Here is an 18,416-nt window from a genome sequence, read left to right on the forward strand (position 1 = left end):
TACTATGATTTGAAGAGTAGTTCTTTCTGTAATTGACAGGTATTCCATGTAAAAAATCTGCTTTATTTTGCAGGTGTTCTCCAAATGATGCAGACTAGAATTGGTGCTCTACAAAGTACTGTTGATAGGTATGCCATTCATTATGCAATTACAAAGTATAAATTCTTAATTGTTCTATCATGGTATTTATTAATACTGCTATAAATAAATTTATCTTCTTATTTTTAGAATTAGAGTCAAAATTGTTGACCCCTACAACAAAATAGTGTCTCGTACAGCTCAGCTAGCAAAACTTCAAGTAAGTTGAATTAAAAATGTTTTTATAAACCCCCTTTTTTTGAGCATGATTTTCATATTCCAGTAGCCTGTAGTTCATTGTCAGTATTTCTTAATGAAAATTGCTATTTGTGTGTCTTTTCATGAGCTTCTTCATATTATGAAGTAGGAAGCTGATCTTTCTGCTGAGTTTTTGTAGAGACGGAGGAATCTGAGTAGAGATTAATTAAATTCTTCTTAATTTAGGTGTCATTTTGATATTTAATGTTATGATACCATTGTGTAGAAGATGCTTTTTTCCTCTAAGTTAATGCATGCTTGGCTGCAGTTTAATAAAGACTTTGGGAGTTAATTCTTTCAAAATAGTCCAGATGCAACTTATGGAACTGATTGTGGTTCTGGAGATTCATAAGCCCAGGTATGTAGTTGTATCTGTCTTTTGAGTCTACAGCAGAATGTAGATCTCTGTTAGAAGGTGGTGGTGGGAGAGAGCTTATCACACCAATGGCAAGACCACGGTCAAACACTTTCATTGTTAATTTTATAATAATTGAAAACTATTCCTTCTGTCTTCAGAAGTCATGTAGCTACATTCTGTTCAGTTTATGGTTTTAAAAGCGACACCAAATCCACAAGTGTTCAATGAGTTATTTCTTGAACTTTTTATCTTAGCAAGTTTACTGTAGCTTCGCAGAGCTAAAAACTTATCTTCTAGTAGCTGAAATTTGAGCTGTACACTCAAGTATATTGCCATCTGTGGGTGCACAGTAGAATAGATGAAGCTGCAGTTTCTGGTCTGGGGGCTGATGGAGCAGCTGTGCTAGTCTCTCAGCTGAGCTACTATTTTCTGCATAACTTTCAGTAGCAGTGAATTTCATCAGGAAGCTCTTAACACTGTTCAGCCAGTTTGTCCAGCTGCTTCTCCTGTTTTTCTTCAACTCTGTCTGGTACCGGTTTTGCCACTGCATAACATTTCCATGACTTCCATGTGGCAGGATAGGGGCATTTTTTTAAAATTCTCTCATGTATTGCAGGAATTGGGGGCTAAAAATGAAGATAACTTCTGCCTTGACCTTACACAAAGTCAAACTGTAGAAGGATGTATGAGAATAATGAGTCCCTGTACTTAGGAAATGTTTCTTAAGTGCTCTTTTCTGTAGCAGGGTTACATGAATTTTCCTGTGGTGTGAAAGCACCGTTCATCCAGGTCAGTGTGTGCCAGGGAATTTGTAATATCTGGTTTTTCTTGTCTCTTAAGTCAGAAAAAAGAGGTACAGGATAAGGGGAGCCTACTAGGCTTCCCTTCCTAGCATCCAAATCTGTTTACCTCAGTATTGAAAGATGAGTAATGATTCCAGCCTCTCTGCCAGTGAGAATCCATCCTTGGCATGAGAGCTGCTGTCCCTTCTTGTGTTGGCAGATACATAGCAAGTTCTTTGTGTTGCACTGCATTACTGGGAGAGGTTGAGGGTCAGGACACTTGAAATGAAGCTGGCCTTAAGGAGAGTTGAGTCAATAGACCTTTGATATCTCAGCCTTGCTGCCTCCTCAGGATGCAGTGCTTTGGTATCTCTTTACCTGGCTGACTTGTTTGTTCAGGAAGGAAGGGCAACAGCACAGCAAACAATTCACTTCCTAGTGGTGACAGGGCTTATGGCCTGAAATTTCTCCCAAATGCAAGACTTGTGGGATGGGACACTTTAAAACTTGTTAATTTTATCAACTGATGTACAGTTGGTATAGTAAGTAAAAAAACGTAGAGGACTAATAAAAGAAGTTGCCTTCTGTCAAAGTCGCTAGGGTTGGCAGATAGGTTTTGCTGAGCTGTGTGGTGTTTAAGCGCCTCTTGTACTTATGATGTTATTATTTTAGTGCTTCTCCATTTATTGCTGTGGGACTACTCACAAACTGAAGGAATATTTGGCTTGCATAAAGCTGGATTTTGCCATCTTTAATTGTTTTTAGTATGGTCTGACTTTTTCATAAATATCCACACTGCAAATTCATTATCAGACATCAAATCTAGTCCTGAAACTCTGCTGTGTGCTTGTGTATATTATGTCTTGCTCTGTTCTTAGAGCTTCATGGCATCCCAAGGGAGCAGCAGACTCACAAAGCTTACTTCCTACTTTAAATCACACTGTCCTATTCTGAGTCTTTCCACAGTAGATCACAATCTAAATAAGAATAGTTAACAACTGAAATACGTAGCCAGTTTATCCTTCAGAGGGTTGTTTTCTGTGTAGCTCTATTTAACCAGATGTTTCTACATGTTGTCTTGATTTCAGATATTTTGATGTTTAAAAATCCTTAAATAGACAAATCACACAATCACAGAATCTCAAGGGTTGGAAGGGACCTTGAAGGATCATCTAGTACAACCACCCTGCCAGAGCAGGACCACCTAGTGTAGGTTACACAGGAACTCATCCAGGTGGGTTTTGAACATCCCTAGAGAAGGACACTCCACAACCCATCTGGGCAGCCTGTTAGATTTTTAAAGCCTTTTTAAAAAATGCTAATTCTGTATTTTAAAGTTACTCTCCCTTTAAAATATTCACCAATAGCAGATTTCATCCTTGTGCTAATGTAACTACATAGTAAATGTAGTCTGAAGATAGTGGACTGTTTCATCTTTCTTCAGGCTTCTGTTGCATGTACATTCAATTACATTATGATCTGGCAGATTTATGCAATTACCTATATGCACTGTGCACTGACATGTTTTCAAGTGGTCTTTTATAATTAAGTCTTCTTTCAATAATTTTCAAAAATTAACTTGAGATTAAAAGTAAGAAACTTTGATTGCTCAGTTGTAGCAATAATATCTGTCAGTGTTGATATTTTGCTTTAAATTTCAGGAGATAACTAACATATCTCCAGAAAAAATGGGTTTTCTTTTTAGTTTTACTGGGACTAACTCAGGCCATTGGCCTTCTCCAAATTCATTCTTGCTCGAGCAGTAGAATTCATTCCTTCTTGAATGAAAGCAACTCCTTTAGGAAAGCATACTGTATCAACTCAGGAACCGAATGTTTCCCGAATTTGTTCAGTCTTCTGTTATGCAGGTGGCCAGGTTAGAGTATCTAGTGTCTGTGAGTAACTCCCCTACTAGACAAATTTTTAAATTTGCATTACCTGGTCCTTGTATATTATATTCTTTTACAGTGACTGGGGGTTTTATTAAGTGGAACAACTCATGTAGATGGAAATACTTGGAATCTTTGTCAAGGGCACGATACAGTAGCAATCACTGTGAAATTAACAGTGCATCTTCATGTCTTTCGATTTTTCACCTCCTTCTAGTTCACAGGGACAGAAGTTAAAATTTCTTTTTGCTCTTGTCTCTGACTGTATTTTTTCCTATCTATTAGTTCAGTTTGATAGTATTTTAAAAGATTGTTTCTGGAGATAGGAGATAATGAGCAACAAGTCAATGAAAAATAAAAAATCTTTTGGCATGTGAAGTAAAAGATGATCAGAAGATAACTGAAGTTGAATTGCTAGGGAAAAACATTAGCCAGAGGTACGCAATTGGATTAGAGAGTAATTAAATTTGAAAGCAAAGTAGTAATGCTATGCCCTCTTATTTGGCAAAGCACACACTGCACTATGTAAAAAGCTATTTTTGATTCATCTTGCAGAAATTTCGTTCACAAATATGAAAGTGATACACGGATCAAGCTTTTTCTAATTAGAGATGAATTAATTAAAAGTAACACATTAATCTTTAGAAGTAGGATAAGCCCCACTTAGATGGTAATAGAAATCGTGGTTAAATTGTCTTAGAGTGCTTAGGAAACTTACACTTCAGACTGTCATACAGAGACAAAAGCAGAGAGAGCAATTGTGCTTTTGATGATTTGCCTCAGTGGGGCTTTTTCTAGTTTGTCTTTTTGTTCTGTTCAGATGTTTAATAAAAATAAGCTATAAATGTTTCTGTCTGAATTTGTTTGTGCTAGCATAGGGAAGAGACTGAGAAGTTGTGCAGTCCACTGAATATTGGTTGAAACGACTCATGGCTGCTTTCATATGTGCACTTAAACATTAGTTTTTATTACATTAACATGAGTCTAAAAAAGGAGTTCATAATCTGTCAGATACTAAATATTTTTGAAGTAATTTTAATTTAAATTTGATATCCATAAGGTCAATACTTTATAGGAGACTTTACCTTCAGTACAAGGGAGAATACCTCAGCACAACAGTCTTACTCATTCCAAAGTTCTTGTTTATATCTCTTGTTAATCTAATTGCAGATATTGAACTGTACCAAAATCCCTATACATTTTACCTTCTCCTGAATCACATTTCTGAATTCCAGTTTAGATGTTACCCACTCCAGAATGATGCTGCTCCCTAGCACGTACCTCTTAGCCCCAGTCCGGCCCTGGAGAAACTCTATATTTGATATAAGACTGTTTCTCTATCTCTACTACTTCGTATGTAGAAGGAAACCTGTTTCAAGATCTTAGTTGAGTGAAAAATTATGAAACTGTTATGTTTGATTCAGATGTCAGCAATGCCTTTTTTTCTAAATTGGTGATGACATAAATATACACAAATATGTTTCCTAAAAATTTACACATGCATCCATCTTCTTAATTTTTAGCCAAGAATGACATGTATTTTAATAAACCTATGAAAGAATGTGAACTAACAGTTGGCTGAAGGAAGTTGACTGGCCTTATGAAAGTTCTGCTGAAAATGAGTTTTTACATATATTCCTACCATGAGTCAATATCTGTAATAACAAGTTAGCCGTTAAGTTTATTGTCCTTTGAAGTAAGTGCTGTCATTTTTCTTATTTTGACTCAATATTTGATTGACAAGACCAACATTTTAACTTAACTAAAGCTTACAGAGGGGAGGAGTATTGAGGAGAGATGCTCAATGTAAAATAAAGCTCACTTCTGTTTAGAAATAGCACATCTCTGCATAGGGTCCTGAGTTTCCTTCTTTTTTCACTTTCAATGACAGCATAATCTCACTAGCCCTGTAAATGTAATTACCAAATTTAGAAAGTATTGGTCTTATAAAATCATGCAAAAAAAATCCCGAAGAAAGAGATTGCAGTGTTCCAAAGTTCCTTGGGTTTATTCACAATCTTTTTTTTTTTCTTTTGGTTAAAATATTAAATATATGAGACCTAATATTATATGATCATCATGTGCTGATAATATCAGATCCCCTAATGGTACAATTTCTCCACAGGCTGCTTGTGACTTGCTGCGGAGGATAATACGCATCTTGTATCTCAGTAAGAGACTTCAAGGACAACTGCAAGGAGGAAGCAGAGAGATAACAAAAGCTGCCCAGAGTCTCAATGAACTTGGTGAGTCCTTAGTTACTTTTAGAGGCATTTTTAGCTTGCACTCATATGACTGATACTAGTGTTTGACTTAAAAAAACAAAGAAACCTCCAAAACTTTTTTGCCATGGTTCTTGCTATCTACTTCCTGATTTGATCTGGGGAATGATATGGGTAGAATTCATTAGTACTTCCAAGTCTTTTGTTTGACTTCTATAGGTATAGGTATTAGCATGAAAATTCTGTCATAATAACTTGTATTGTTCTGGGCAACAATTCTTTTGTGAAGCAATTAATTTTGTACTGGTTTATATTTGCATAAAACACCTTCAGAGGCAACAGATACATATTTACCTTTTGGAAGACATTGCATGACAACAAGGCATAGTTTGAATTTCTGTCTTAAAGGAAAATTACTGGCCCCGTGACCTTCATTAAAGCTATGTATGATATCTAACCTAATTCAGATACTGGAAGCATTCTGCCACAGTAGTAACTAATTTACAATGTATTTTCTTGGCTTCTAGGAAGAATGATGAAATGGTTCTTGTGAAGCTTATGTTACATTGACAGATTTTCTGTACATGAGCTAGTTTGGTTATTTTCACATTGGGCTGCAGGATGCGGAGAGGAGTTTGCAGATGAGTTGTTGGTGTGGTATATGGTGTCTTGCCAGCTGTTTCTCCTTTGATTTAATAAGTTATTCAAATTTCAACTTCCAAAAATAGGTTGTGGGAGGGCTGAACTATAAAAATCTCACAATCACCCTGAGGTTTATTGTGCATATTTGTCACTACTGCTCTTTTTATATTGTGTAATCAAAAAATTATTAGAAAATGACTTAGTCTTATAATTAGCAGATTCTGTGTTGCAAATGGAAGGTTTGTATATTTATTTAGTGTGTCAGCTTGACTGAAGCACTTAAGCAGCAATTGTAGCATTCTAAGTTAAAATAGTCTTTCTAATTTTAAATTTTTGTTCATTTTGTTTTCCCTTCACATCTTCAGGATATATGAAGTTGCACTGTCTTTTAACTACCTGAATGACAGATCTTGTGAAATTAATCTGAATATTGGAGCCTATTCAAATAATAAGTACAATTTAATGGTAAAATTTCAGATGTTTATCTTGTCTAGCTTTTAGGATTTGTTTCTTTTAAAGAAAATACCTGTATTACTCTTTTTCTCTCTTTTTCATGTCACTATTTAAAAAAAACCCTTGTACTTTTGTCAAAGTCTCCCAATCTTTTAAGTTTTTTTGTTTTCAGATACTTTTCCTGAAGCTTAGAAGAATCTGTGTAATTATTACTGTTAGAGATTAAGTGAAATGTACTCCCTTAGGAAGCTCCTTTGAGTTTCATCCTGCAGTCCATAATGGAGAGACAAGGCTCGTGGTTCTTAATTTAATCCTTAGTTAATCCTTAATTATGAATGGTTTATGGATAGGTAAAATCCCTTGTCTACTATAATTTCTCTCTCCCTCCCCCTTTTCCCAATATCTTCCTTTCTTCTCTTACCTCTCTATCTGCATCTCTCATTCACCTTTTGGTGGTGTGAGACAGGAGAGCAGTGAGGCTGTGGCAGCTTGCAGTGAGATTATAGAAATGCTGTGCTTCAGAAAGATGGGAAATGTGATGTAGTGCTTTATGGTGTCAGTAGGATAGGAAGCATGGGGAACAGACTCTGGGCACTGACTATTTGATGGTGAGATCTGAAAGCTTTGGGAAGGCTTGGGAAGTACTGCAACATCTGATTTTAGTAAATATGCAGTAGACGTGAGTGGTGTGAAAGCCTCATGTTGGATAGGGAGCTCAATGCCATGGGACTGTGCTTTTGAATTGGAAATCATGGCCAAGATTAATATTAATTTATGGTTTTAGTCAGATATTTCTGAATATTCCTTTTCGCTTCCAGTCATGGAAATTTTTTCCCATCATTCCTTACTTTTTTATTGTATGTCTGGTACAACATTATTTCTACTGTGTTAAAATCAGCAGCACTGTGATGTTACTGTGAAAGCTGTGCACTTTCTATGGTATAATTGTTTGTAGGTTTTTTTGCTTGTAGGTTTTCCTGGGTAGAATGTTCGGATAAGTGGCCATTTAGTTTTACTGTTACACTCTGGGCTGACACAAATGTGCGTGTGCCCATTTCTGTGTATGTATTCAGCATGTATTTCCTCACTAAATCTATGTGAATTCACTTACAGCTTTCACTTACTTGTCTTGAAGTTTATTTTGCAGTGATGGAAAAAGATATAATAAAAATACAAAGTCTTGCAATTAGAGAAATACAGGTCAGAGGAATTATAATAAACAGTAGCTTTCACTGAGAAGGGTTTTGTATTGGACACTTTGTTGCTAGTGGTCTACAGATCTCCAGCTTTAGTAGATGATGTTAGGAGTTCTACTCTGAAAATATCTGCTAATATTTTCACTGAAATCTCTACTTAAAGCTAAAGTAAATCTAAAATTCCTGTGTGTTGGACTTTCATGTTCTTTGAAATTAATTTTGCTTTTGGCACAATAAGAAGGAAGACTTAATTCTCTGTGTAAATTTTAGACATTATGTATATGTACACACACACATCTCCCCCTCCAGCTTTCTTCTGTAACTCTTCTACCTCCCAACACTTTTTTGGGGGTTCACTGTCAAAGTAGAAACAGAGCTGTGATAGTCCACTGACTAAACTATTAGCTGCTTCTCTAGTGATGATTGTTCATGTTAAACAATCAAGTCAGCATATGGATAGGTAAAACAAGTGGCTTATTCAGATGTCACACAGTGCCTAATGCAATGAATTACATACCCTGGCTATGCTTCTTGATGATATTGTAAGACGAATATTTTATAAAGTGAAAAAGAAACATGCTTAAGCAAGTTTAAGCAATAGAAGGTGACAAGAAATTGCTGCATTGTATATGGTTTCCTTTCACAAAAGAAATTCTGCAGGTATTAAAAAATATACTGCCTTTTATGAGTGAGTATGCAGAAATTGCTGTCTGTAATAGTGGCCAGTAACTGATGGGATGAAAATGAAAACATTCTTATCTGTGCAGCAAATGGCTAGCTCAACTGTGGACAGGTTGTTAGTTCCATCTGTTTGTTACAGAGCTAGCTTTGGACAACAAAAGGTTTATATATTTTCCTCGTTAAATACCTGTAACTGAGATGATCATTATTCATATAAATGCCCAGACTTCTTTTAATTGTAGTAAGCTCCTAATCTCTCTGGATGGTTGTATTATAATTTATTTCACAGAAAGTGAATTTATTTGCTTGAATGACCTTGTGAGCTTATAATACTTGTAGGCAGGCTCTCACAGCAGCCATAGTTTTGCTCTTTTGTAAACTTAAAGTTAGTCTGTGACTAAATTGTGCAGCCATAAAATGAAGGGGAATGAGTCTGTTGAAATATAGTTTTGTGTGTTTTCAATATAGAAGTTGCTCGAGGACAATACCGCTTTCCATGTAACTTATGAGAAAAGAGGATGGGAGAAGACAGGACTATGACCTTACTTGAAAACTATACATTTCTAGTATTACGCTCTTTATAAAGAAAGAGCAAAGCTTACATGTGGCTGTTATTTATTCTTAGCATGACAATAGAAGACTTAAAGGAAAATTCAAAGAAATAAAGCTCAATTTTGATGATGCTTGTAAAGAAAACTGAAATTAGATAGGATATGCACGATACTGCGTGAGATATAGTTTGAAAGAATTTGCTTGTTTGTGCCTGGAAGGCCTCTTTATAGCTGGCATAATGTAGGTGGTTGTAGCTCTGTGTTCTGAAGTGCACTCCAGAGCTAGTGACGTCTGCACAAAGATGACAGTGATCTTGAGCGTGAAAAATTCTCTTTGAGACGCTAGAAAAAAATTGGACTCAGCACCTTTCTAGGGTAAACAAGATGGTTCATGATATCATTTAAACAAATTGTACCTCATATGTCTGTTAGACTCAAAATTAGAGGAGACAGGAGGAGGAAAATGACCTGATATCTGTCTGCCTTAATAGGAATTGCGTTGGTGGGACCTTGTCTTGTCCAGTACTAAGGTTTCTCTGTTTCAGCGTGCTTTTCTAGTATTCCCACTACATGTAGCACTCAGGAGTTCCTACTTGGAAGGGAACACCATTGTGAAGACAGAAGTTATCTTTAGTACTACATCTTGTCACCCAGTTTGCACATACAGTAACACAAAGTAATCATAGACTGGTTTGGGTTGGAAGAGAATCTAGTTCCAATCTGCCTAACATGAGCAGGGACACCTTCCACTAGACCAGGTTGCTCAAAGCGCCATCCAACCTGGCTTTGAGCACTTACAGGGCTAGAGCACCCACAGCCTCTTTGGACAACCTGTGCCAGTGCCTCACCACCCTCATAGTGAAGAACTTCTTCATATATAATATTTAAATCTCCCCTTTTCAGTTTGAAGCCCGTGTTCTGTTGCTACATGCCTTGTGAAAAGTCCCTCTCCAGCTTTCTCACAGACCCCTTTAGATACTGGAAGGCTGCTAGAAGGTCTTCTTGGAACCTTCTCTTCTCCAGACTGGAAAACCCCAAATCTCTCAGCCTGTCCTCATAGGACAGTTACTCCAGCCCTCTGATCATCTTTGTTGCCCTCCTCTGAACTTGTTCCAACAGGTCTGTGTCATTCTTGTGTTGATACCCCCCAAAGCTGGATGCAGTATTGCAGGTGGGTTCTCATGAGAGCGGAGCAGAGGATCAGAGTCACTTCCCTCGATCTGCTGGCCATGCTTCTTTTGATGCTGCCCAGGATACAGTTGACTTATACAGCAAATAATTCTTGATAGAGGGAGGGAATTAAATTTGTGAAAATTTGCTGTTTGTTGTCCTGTTTTGTTCTTGTAGTTATGTGTCATAGTAATGTCACATAGTCTGTTACTATGAAAGACATGAAAATGCTGATGACATTATATAGAGGAAAATCTTTCCAAATATTTTAAACCTAAGAAGACTGTTTTTTCTTTTCTTTTTCTCTGTTGCTATTAAAACATGGACCTATTCCATAGAAAAGAGAGTGTGTTCTCTTGTATGTATGTATAAAAATATGGATAAATACAAATGTAAACAATATGTATATTCATCCCAACGTATTTCAACAGCTTTTCAGAGTAATCTCATTGTTCTTAGTAGTTATCTTTGGTAATTCCTTGGGGAAGAAGTGAGATTCCAGAAGAAAGAAGAACTTGTTTTGTTGCAAGTAGAACTCACTGTATCCTATTTAGACAATTCAAACTAACTTCATTTCCTTATGCAAAGGAACTCTAGAACTATTATTTGTATAAATAAACTAAACTATATATATAATATATATAGCTTATATATTATATAATGAACTAAATAAACTATATTTAGGAGTCTAGGATAAAAAAGTGCTATTAAATAGCAGACCACGTAGATTTGTCAAGAATTAATCCAGTTTAACCAACCATATATTCTTTGTTGGCCACATAACGGATCTTAAGACTGGAGAGATCCAGAATTGTCTTGTAGTTTGCTTTATATATGACTCTTGACACCATGTCACATCAGCAGGATCAGCATCGTAATCCAGATGATAATGTGGTTCAATGAATGTAGAAGTTTTGAGAAAACTGCGCTCTGAAAGTCATCATCAGTTGTTCACTGTTGTCCAGTAATATATCAAGTGGGATTTTGTTGAAATGTGTTCTGCAGCTGGCTAGTGTTTTCATTAATGATTTGAGTGATGTAATGTGGTATATCCTTATTAAATTTACAAGAAATAATCAAGCAGAGAAGAATGGAAAATATGTTGGGAAACAGGATTAGAATGAAGAATATTCTTAGCAAATTGGGGATACGTCTTGGTTGAACCGATTTAATTTCTCTTTCAGACAAGTGCAAAGTCCTAGCAATAAATAGGTGTAGTTAGCAGCAGGAACAGGAGAAATGACTGCACGGATAACAGTTCTGCAGAGAGGCTTAATAGTTCCTCACGAATTGAGTGCAAGCCACTTGTTCATTTGTTTTCTAGCAGCATGACATTGTTGGCAATGAAATTTGTACTGATTTTTATAACGAAGGGTGTTGTGGGCCAGGCACTTGAAACAAATCTTTTTTTCATGCTTCATCTGGAGTATCAAGAACCTCATTCGAGGAAGATTTAGGTTAATTAGATAAAGTCCTTAGTACAGTGGTAATGCTGAAGGTCTTGAGGATGGGCAGTGGGTGAGGGAACTTAGCTTTGAGGAAAAGGAGTCTGAGAGGCAGAGTAACATTCTTCAGATAAATAAAAGTTTTTCAAATGGAGAGGGAGTAAATGGCTGTTCATATCCACTGTGATCGAAACAGTAAGTAATGGGCCTGAAATGAAGCAAAGAAAATCTAAAATGTTAGGAAAGGTTTCTGCCAGTGATAGTAATTTCAAGGGAGCTGTGAAGTCATTATTTGAAGCTTTTTTAAAAATAGTTTAGACAAAGCACGTATCAGGAATAGTTTAGATAGAGGAGGTTTTGCAGTGAAGCATGAGGCCTAAGGAAGCTGACCAACTAAGAGTCCTCTGTTTCTCTCAGAGATGCTCCCTTCTCAACCCTGTTAGTAGAAAATATAGGGAAGTTTTAGTTCTGGTTCTTTTGGTGATACATGTGTCTGATTTTGTGAGTTTTGTTTGTTGTTTTTTTTTGTTTTTTTAAATTGGACTACTTGATGTAAAACTTGCTTCCCACAAGTTGGTTTGTTGGGCTCTATGCCCAGATACCTCCAGGAATATTAGGACAGTATGACTGGAAAATTTGTGCCATTACTTTAGTTCAGCCTTGTCTTGTCACTCCTTCAGATGAAGTAGTAGATAAATCTCCTCAAAGACCTTCAATTCACCCCTCTGACACAATTACTTCTCTTCTGGTTGTGACTAACATTCAAGTTAACTTCAGAGAGTTCATCATGTTACTGAACGGCTGCAAAAATCAACCCTTAAAACCTATTATGTCAATATTCTTTAGAAGGATGCAGTGAGCAGCAAAAGGAAGATTGTACTGACTATGTGGATGTAAATGTTGTGTATCTAATTTGTTTTCTTTTGCGAGGAAAGAAGGCAAGCTAGCCATTTCTCAGTGACTCAGTTGTTTTTAAGAAAGATGTTGTTTACTCCTGTAAGTTTTTAATATTTGGGAACGATGATGAATATTGTTTTGTATTTATCAAAAATCTGAGTGCTACTGGTCAGTATTCAGGAAAGAACAGTTTGAATTCATTGAAAAACTAAAGTAATTTTAATAGTAAGTGTTTATACTTGTTTGTTTTATACCAGTTGTCTCATCCGTATCTATTGCAAGTTGAAATTACCTGTAACTGTTTTTTTCCACAGTGTGCCTTTTTAATTGGGTATTAAACCAGCATAAATGATCTGACTGAAATACAGAGACTTACTCTGAAGTGCTTGCAGATTGGCTGAATGTAGGATTTGTCTGTCAGGTTGAATATTGTTCTATCAAAACTATGTCAACTGCTGCATTTTTATGATCTTTTTTTTCTCTTCCAAGCAAAAAATTGAAGTGTGCTATTGCCAAGCCAGATCTTGTGTTGACTGCAATTAAAGTGAGGGCTAAAGTGGTTACTATCATGTCAGTGAGGTCTTTCACTACTAGCACACAGAGCAGACAGATTTGTCATTGTTTGTATTACTGTGCACAGTTTCTCCTAAGAATCAGCTCATGTCAATCTGCAGGGAAAAGTTGCTTTCATGGTATTTTTGCTTAAGGATTTAGATGCATTACAATTTACTGCCTTGTTCAAGACCTAGTGTCCTCCAAAACAATATAGCATATGTCTGTGCAGCACAATACACTGTTCTGTAGGGCTAAGTGAACTGATGTGATGAATAAAATTACATGGCCGTGCTAGCATGATGCTTTGCCTGTGGTAATTAGTCCTGCTGAGAATGACTGAATTTTATTACTGGCTTAGAGCCATCTGCATTATTTTTGAAGGCCACTGCTTCAGGTGGTACATTTGCATCCATAGTACGTACAAATATTTTGCTAAAACTTTTTTTTTTTTTATTTGACTTTTTTGTTTTTCCTGTCCCTGATGGTGTTAGCAGTAATACTGCCAGGCTTCCACTCAAACTGTTTGGGCTAAAATATACTATACCTTTCAGTAGTTAAGTGTAATCTCCATGTTCTTCAGTTTCATTTTGTTCCTTTCAGTTGAGTTATTTTTTGTTTTGTTTTGTTTTTCCTGAGGCTGTGTTGGCATAGGATAGAAGCTTTCTCAAAAAGTTGTTGTGCAGAGTATAATTTGTAGTATTCCAGGCCAAAAAAACCCCTTTTTGGTGGGAAGGTCAAAGAAATTTACAAATAATTTAACAGCCTTTATATTTGTAGCTTTAAAACAAGGATTCTTGAACTGTTTGGAAATTGAGAGCTGGTTTTTATAGAAAAGCATGTTTTTTTCCAAATTCGTATGTATGAAAATTTTTAAGATAATGTGAAGCCCCTACAACAATGAAGCCAGTGAGACATGTGCATTACACGTAGAATCCACTGTCTGAACTGCTTTGTAAAAACTGAAAACAATGGCCTGTTGCTCTAGTTACATTGTGATTAACTGTATGTGATTAATAGTCATTTAATCACAAAATAATTGCATAATATATAATAAATAAAACTTCATTTCTCATGGATAAACTGCTCGTTCTATGGCAGTCACATATATTGCAATAGAATTATTCTTTATTTTTAATGGGGTAATGTTCATAGAACCGTACAACAGAGACAATTGCTTTTGTTTTATACATTGATAAAGAAAAAGCATGTAATGCTTGAATTTACAGTGTTTAAAAAGATTCTGGTTTTATCAGTTGATCTGTCATCTTGAGGAAAAGAGTATCATGAAAGCTATGGATAGTTTATTCTGTCCTCTTGGTTACTAAGAAGATCTTGTTATTTTCTGAGTATTATTCCTGGCTTCAGGTTGCCAAGGTCAGTACTTAATTTATTGTAAATTAATGTAAAAGGAAGAACTACTAAAGCTTCTGCTGTTGTGTTATTTCATGAATTATGATGTACAACCAAATATTTTGTGCAATGAATGTAGAAGCTAGTCCTTTTGCTCTTCTGTAATTGCTGTACCACCCACTTATTTCTTTCTCTGTTTTAATTATGCATACAACAATCTTATTCTAAGCCATTTTATTCCATCTTTACCTTTTATACAGAGTTAAGGAGCTTCTGTGGATATGAATTTATTTCTTGTTGTCTTTTAAAGAAATAAAAATCTTGATAGTATGCAATAAGTAATTTGAACTATTCACTGTAAGATACTGAATTAAATGTGCATGTAACAAAACAACTTGTAAAATTTAATACAGTTTTTCGTTAGTAAGAGCCTAACTGCATAAGACGTCTTTATCCTCTTTGAGTGAGGCAGGCAGAACATACATATTTACAATCAGATTTTATTTTACTGTGATTAAAATTTCTAACTTAGAAACCTTATGTGTTAGACAAAGCATTTAAAGTCAATAGTTGGAATGTTTTACTTAATCTCTGGCATGCATTCCTTTTCTAACCATTTTTTAATAGAAGATACGAAATAACGACAGGCACATGGGAGAAAAAACTAAGTTTGAATTGATACAAGAAAAAAATCCTTTTGGAATTTTGTTTTTCAACATGACCTTTAAATTAGTAGGACTTGAATTTACATTTCCTCATGTTTTCAAAAGTTTTGTTTCTGTTAATGTAGCTTCATTATAGTTACATTGTTGTGTCACTATTTACCAAAGTCATAACTATTCTCATATCTGGAAATTAAATTTTCTTTATACATACAGTTCTAGAAAATTAATCTAGATATAACTGTAATGGTAAGTTTTCCTGATGTCTAGTTTCCTTTAAATGACCATAAACAAATTTCAGATTTGCCGTATTGAGTGAATTATGAAACTATTTTTTCATGTTAGCATTAAACTGATTTCTGTTTCTGATGAGATTAGTCTTTTAGCTATACCTGCTCAAAAATTTGATTTGGCTGTGCTACTAAGGGTTTGGTAATTTTAGTCTGAAGTATGTAGACCTTGTCAGAGGACTGTATATCAGATGGATTTAGTACTCCACTTTTTATCGTGAAGTCTATCCTGTTCCTGAGAGGTGTGTTATCGATATCCTATTAAACAGGCTGTGTCAGAAATTAATTACAGTGTGTTCAAGTTGCATATGCAGTATTTCTAACAGTTTTTATCCTGATTGTAGACCCTTCAAAGACTGTTTTCTGTCTTTCGCTCTTTCTTGCTCCCAGTTACAGATGTCCACACATTTTGTTCCTTATATTTCTGGAGTACAGTGCTCTGTCATTCTCTTGGTCATCTGTTACTCTGAATTTCATTATTAATATAAACTATGATTATTATTGTCAAAGTCTGGGGCCTGACAGCTCTTGATTTATTTGCTTCTAGCAGTTTAGAGGATCCCAGTGGGAAAGAAATGATAGTGGACAAGAGATAAGGAAGGGGAGGGTGGATGCGAGAGAGTATCAGAAAATGTTTTCTGCTAGGAGAGGAGTTATTGTCAGGCCAGCAACGTAGCTGCACAGTCACACAACTGCTAAGTTAATACACTTTTAAACTCTCTTGTGTACTGTCTCATGTGAGAGGCATGGATCATGTTTACCCTGGTAGCACATTCAGTTCTGTATTTGAGATTAAGCTAGTACTTATTATTTCTTAAAAACATTGAAATAACAGTATTTTCCATCTGCTTTGGTAATGTATCGGATAATCTAGGGCCTTGAGGGCCTGATGATATATCTGGAGTTTGTAGTCCCACGTGGGTAAGGCTGGAACAGAGAGGCTTGGGAATTTTGAAAGAGTAACTGGTTTAAAATGAAGAACAGGACTGATGGAAGAGGGAAGTTGTTGAAGGTCTTGGTAGTTATGCTATTTTATCTTATTAATGAGCTTAAATGTAAAGGCCAGATCTTACAGGGAAGTTTTTTTTCCCAGTTTTTGTTTGCTTTGCAAGTAGTGAATTTAAATGTGTGACTCTAAAATCTGAAAACTATACTTACATTCTATTCTGTTTCTCTGCTTACAGAATTCCCTTTCTGCTCTTTTCTCAAAGTACCCCTAGAGAGCAGAGGAATTATACCAAACCTGTTTCTGTTTTGCTGTTAAGGAATATTTGTTCCCCCCTAGAAGAATGGTAAGGGTGTTTGGATCTTGTTTTTACTTTACCCCTTGATCATTTAAAGTGTTTGAACAGTAAGTATTTCCATGTTTGTTAGCTAGAGTGTATCATAAGAGTGGAGATATGAAAGGATTTTGAAGAATTAGTAACACAGATGATCTTGTGAATGCTTGTATTTAGCCAAATATGAGATAAATACAACTTTAGAGAGTTTCAATATTTTTTTAAAATTACTTTGAAACAGTTATGATTAGGTAACTAGTACAGATCTTAGAGCATCTTTGAGTTGTGAGACAAAGTATTCTGCCACTGGGTAGTCATAATGTTTTAATACAACTAGAATATCAAATAATGGTGGTAGCAAATCATGTTTTGAAAATTTTGTGGGAGGCAACAGAATGAGTAGTTACAGTTGCAGTATCTTTAAGTGCATATAGATCAGAGAGCCAGCTAACAAATTCCACAAGATGTTACTATCACAACCCGCTGAATTAAACCAGAAAAATGGAAGCATTGCTGTCTAAGCATGTCTCTGAGGTATGTGGAAGAATGGTGTTGAGAACTTAGACTGTTTGTCCCCTGGCCAGAGGTAAAAGATCACCAGTATCTAACATAGGAGTTATCATAAAGGAGAAACATTATTCTGGATTTTTATTATAAGAAATAAACTTATGGGATTTGGAAGCCACTTATTGCCAGAGGAGCAAATTATGATGCATAGGGCAAACTGAGAATGGACACAGTGTTTAATATTTCCTTTTTGAAAGGGTTAATTTTCCAGTGTAGAGCATCTTCTGTTCAGTACTTTGGGCAAATGTTTTTAAACAAACTTGAAAGTCAAAAGCTTACCGAGAGAACTGTATGAGATGGTGAAATACTGGCTTTTTGGCAATCAAGAAAGAGTGTATTCTGGCAAAAGGCCTGTTCTAGTGTAGTGTCACAGCAAAGACAACAACTATAATTGGAAAACTGTGTAAACACAGCAAAATGCATTACAAGTCTAGAGTATAAATATGATACATTTAAAATATTGCAGAAAAATCCATGGCAAGCAGGAACCAGAAGGATATATACCATGAAATAATCTTGTTAATATACAGGTTTCCAGATTGTTCATAAAGATAGAGAATAGTTCAGTAATTAGTCTTGCTTTATTTTTGAAGACAGGTTAATTTGTTCTTACTTAAAGTAAGGATATCTTGTAATCCAACAATAGCTAAGGAAAGTGTTATACAAATGTACTAACTTCCCAGAGCCATTACTTTGTAACTCCTTACTGAATGTGGAAGGGGAAAGTCCAGCTTGTGTTATTCCAACACTCATAAGGAGAAACAGTATTTATTTTGAAATCAAAGTCAGTCAGACACAAAGCTGCTAAAGAAAAATAGTAAAGAAGTTGAATTCATTTCAAAGAAGAATTCAGAGCTGTAAAGCTGAATTAATGATAGTCAATTATATTTTGATGGACAATATATGTTGTCAAAAATGTGGGTGTTTTGGTTACATAGTTAATTAAAGAAATCATATAATGCATTATAGATTTATGTGCATAATCTACATTTTAGATGACAATCTCCCTTTAGGTATTATTCCCTTAAATAAGTATTTAAATAAACCATCTTCTCACCTCACAGTTGTACTACATTCTTAGTTGATAATT

The 18,416-nt window shown here is 35.5% G+C and overlaps 1 protein-coding gene across 2 annotated transcripts in view; it reads left to right on the plus strand.

Moving 5' to 3' along the window:
* COG5 (component of oligomeric golgi complex 5) overlaps window positions 1-18,416 on the plus strand; it is a 208,030-nt gene that overhangs the window by 20,174 nt on the left and 169,440 nt on the right. For both annotated transcript variants that reach the window (XM_062018831.1, XM_062018827.1), the window contains 3 exons: window positions 74-128; window positions 229-298; window positions 5,491-5,611. In XM_062018831.1, the coding sequence (XP_061874815.1) occupies window positions 85-128; window positions 229-298; window positions 5,491-5,611 (235 nt within the window). In that variant the 5' untranslated portion in view covers window positions 74-84. The remainder of the gene's footprint in view (window positions 1-73; window positions 129-228; window positions 299-5,490; window positions 5,612-18,416) is intronic.

The sequence above is a fragment of the Colius striatus genome, chromosome 1 (assembly GCF_028858725.1).
Source record: "Colius striatus isolate bColStr4 chromosome 1, bColStr4.1.hap1, whole genome shotgun sequence".
NCBI classification, from domain to species: Eukaryota; Metazoa; Chordata; class Aves; order Coliiformes; family Coliidae; genus Colius; species Colius striatus.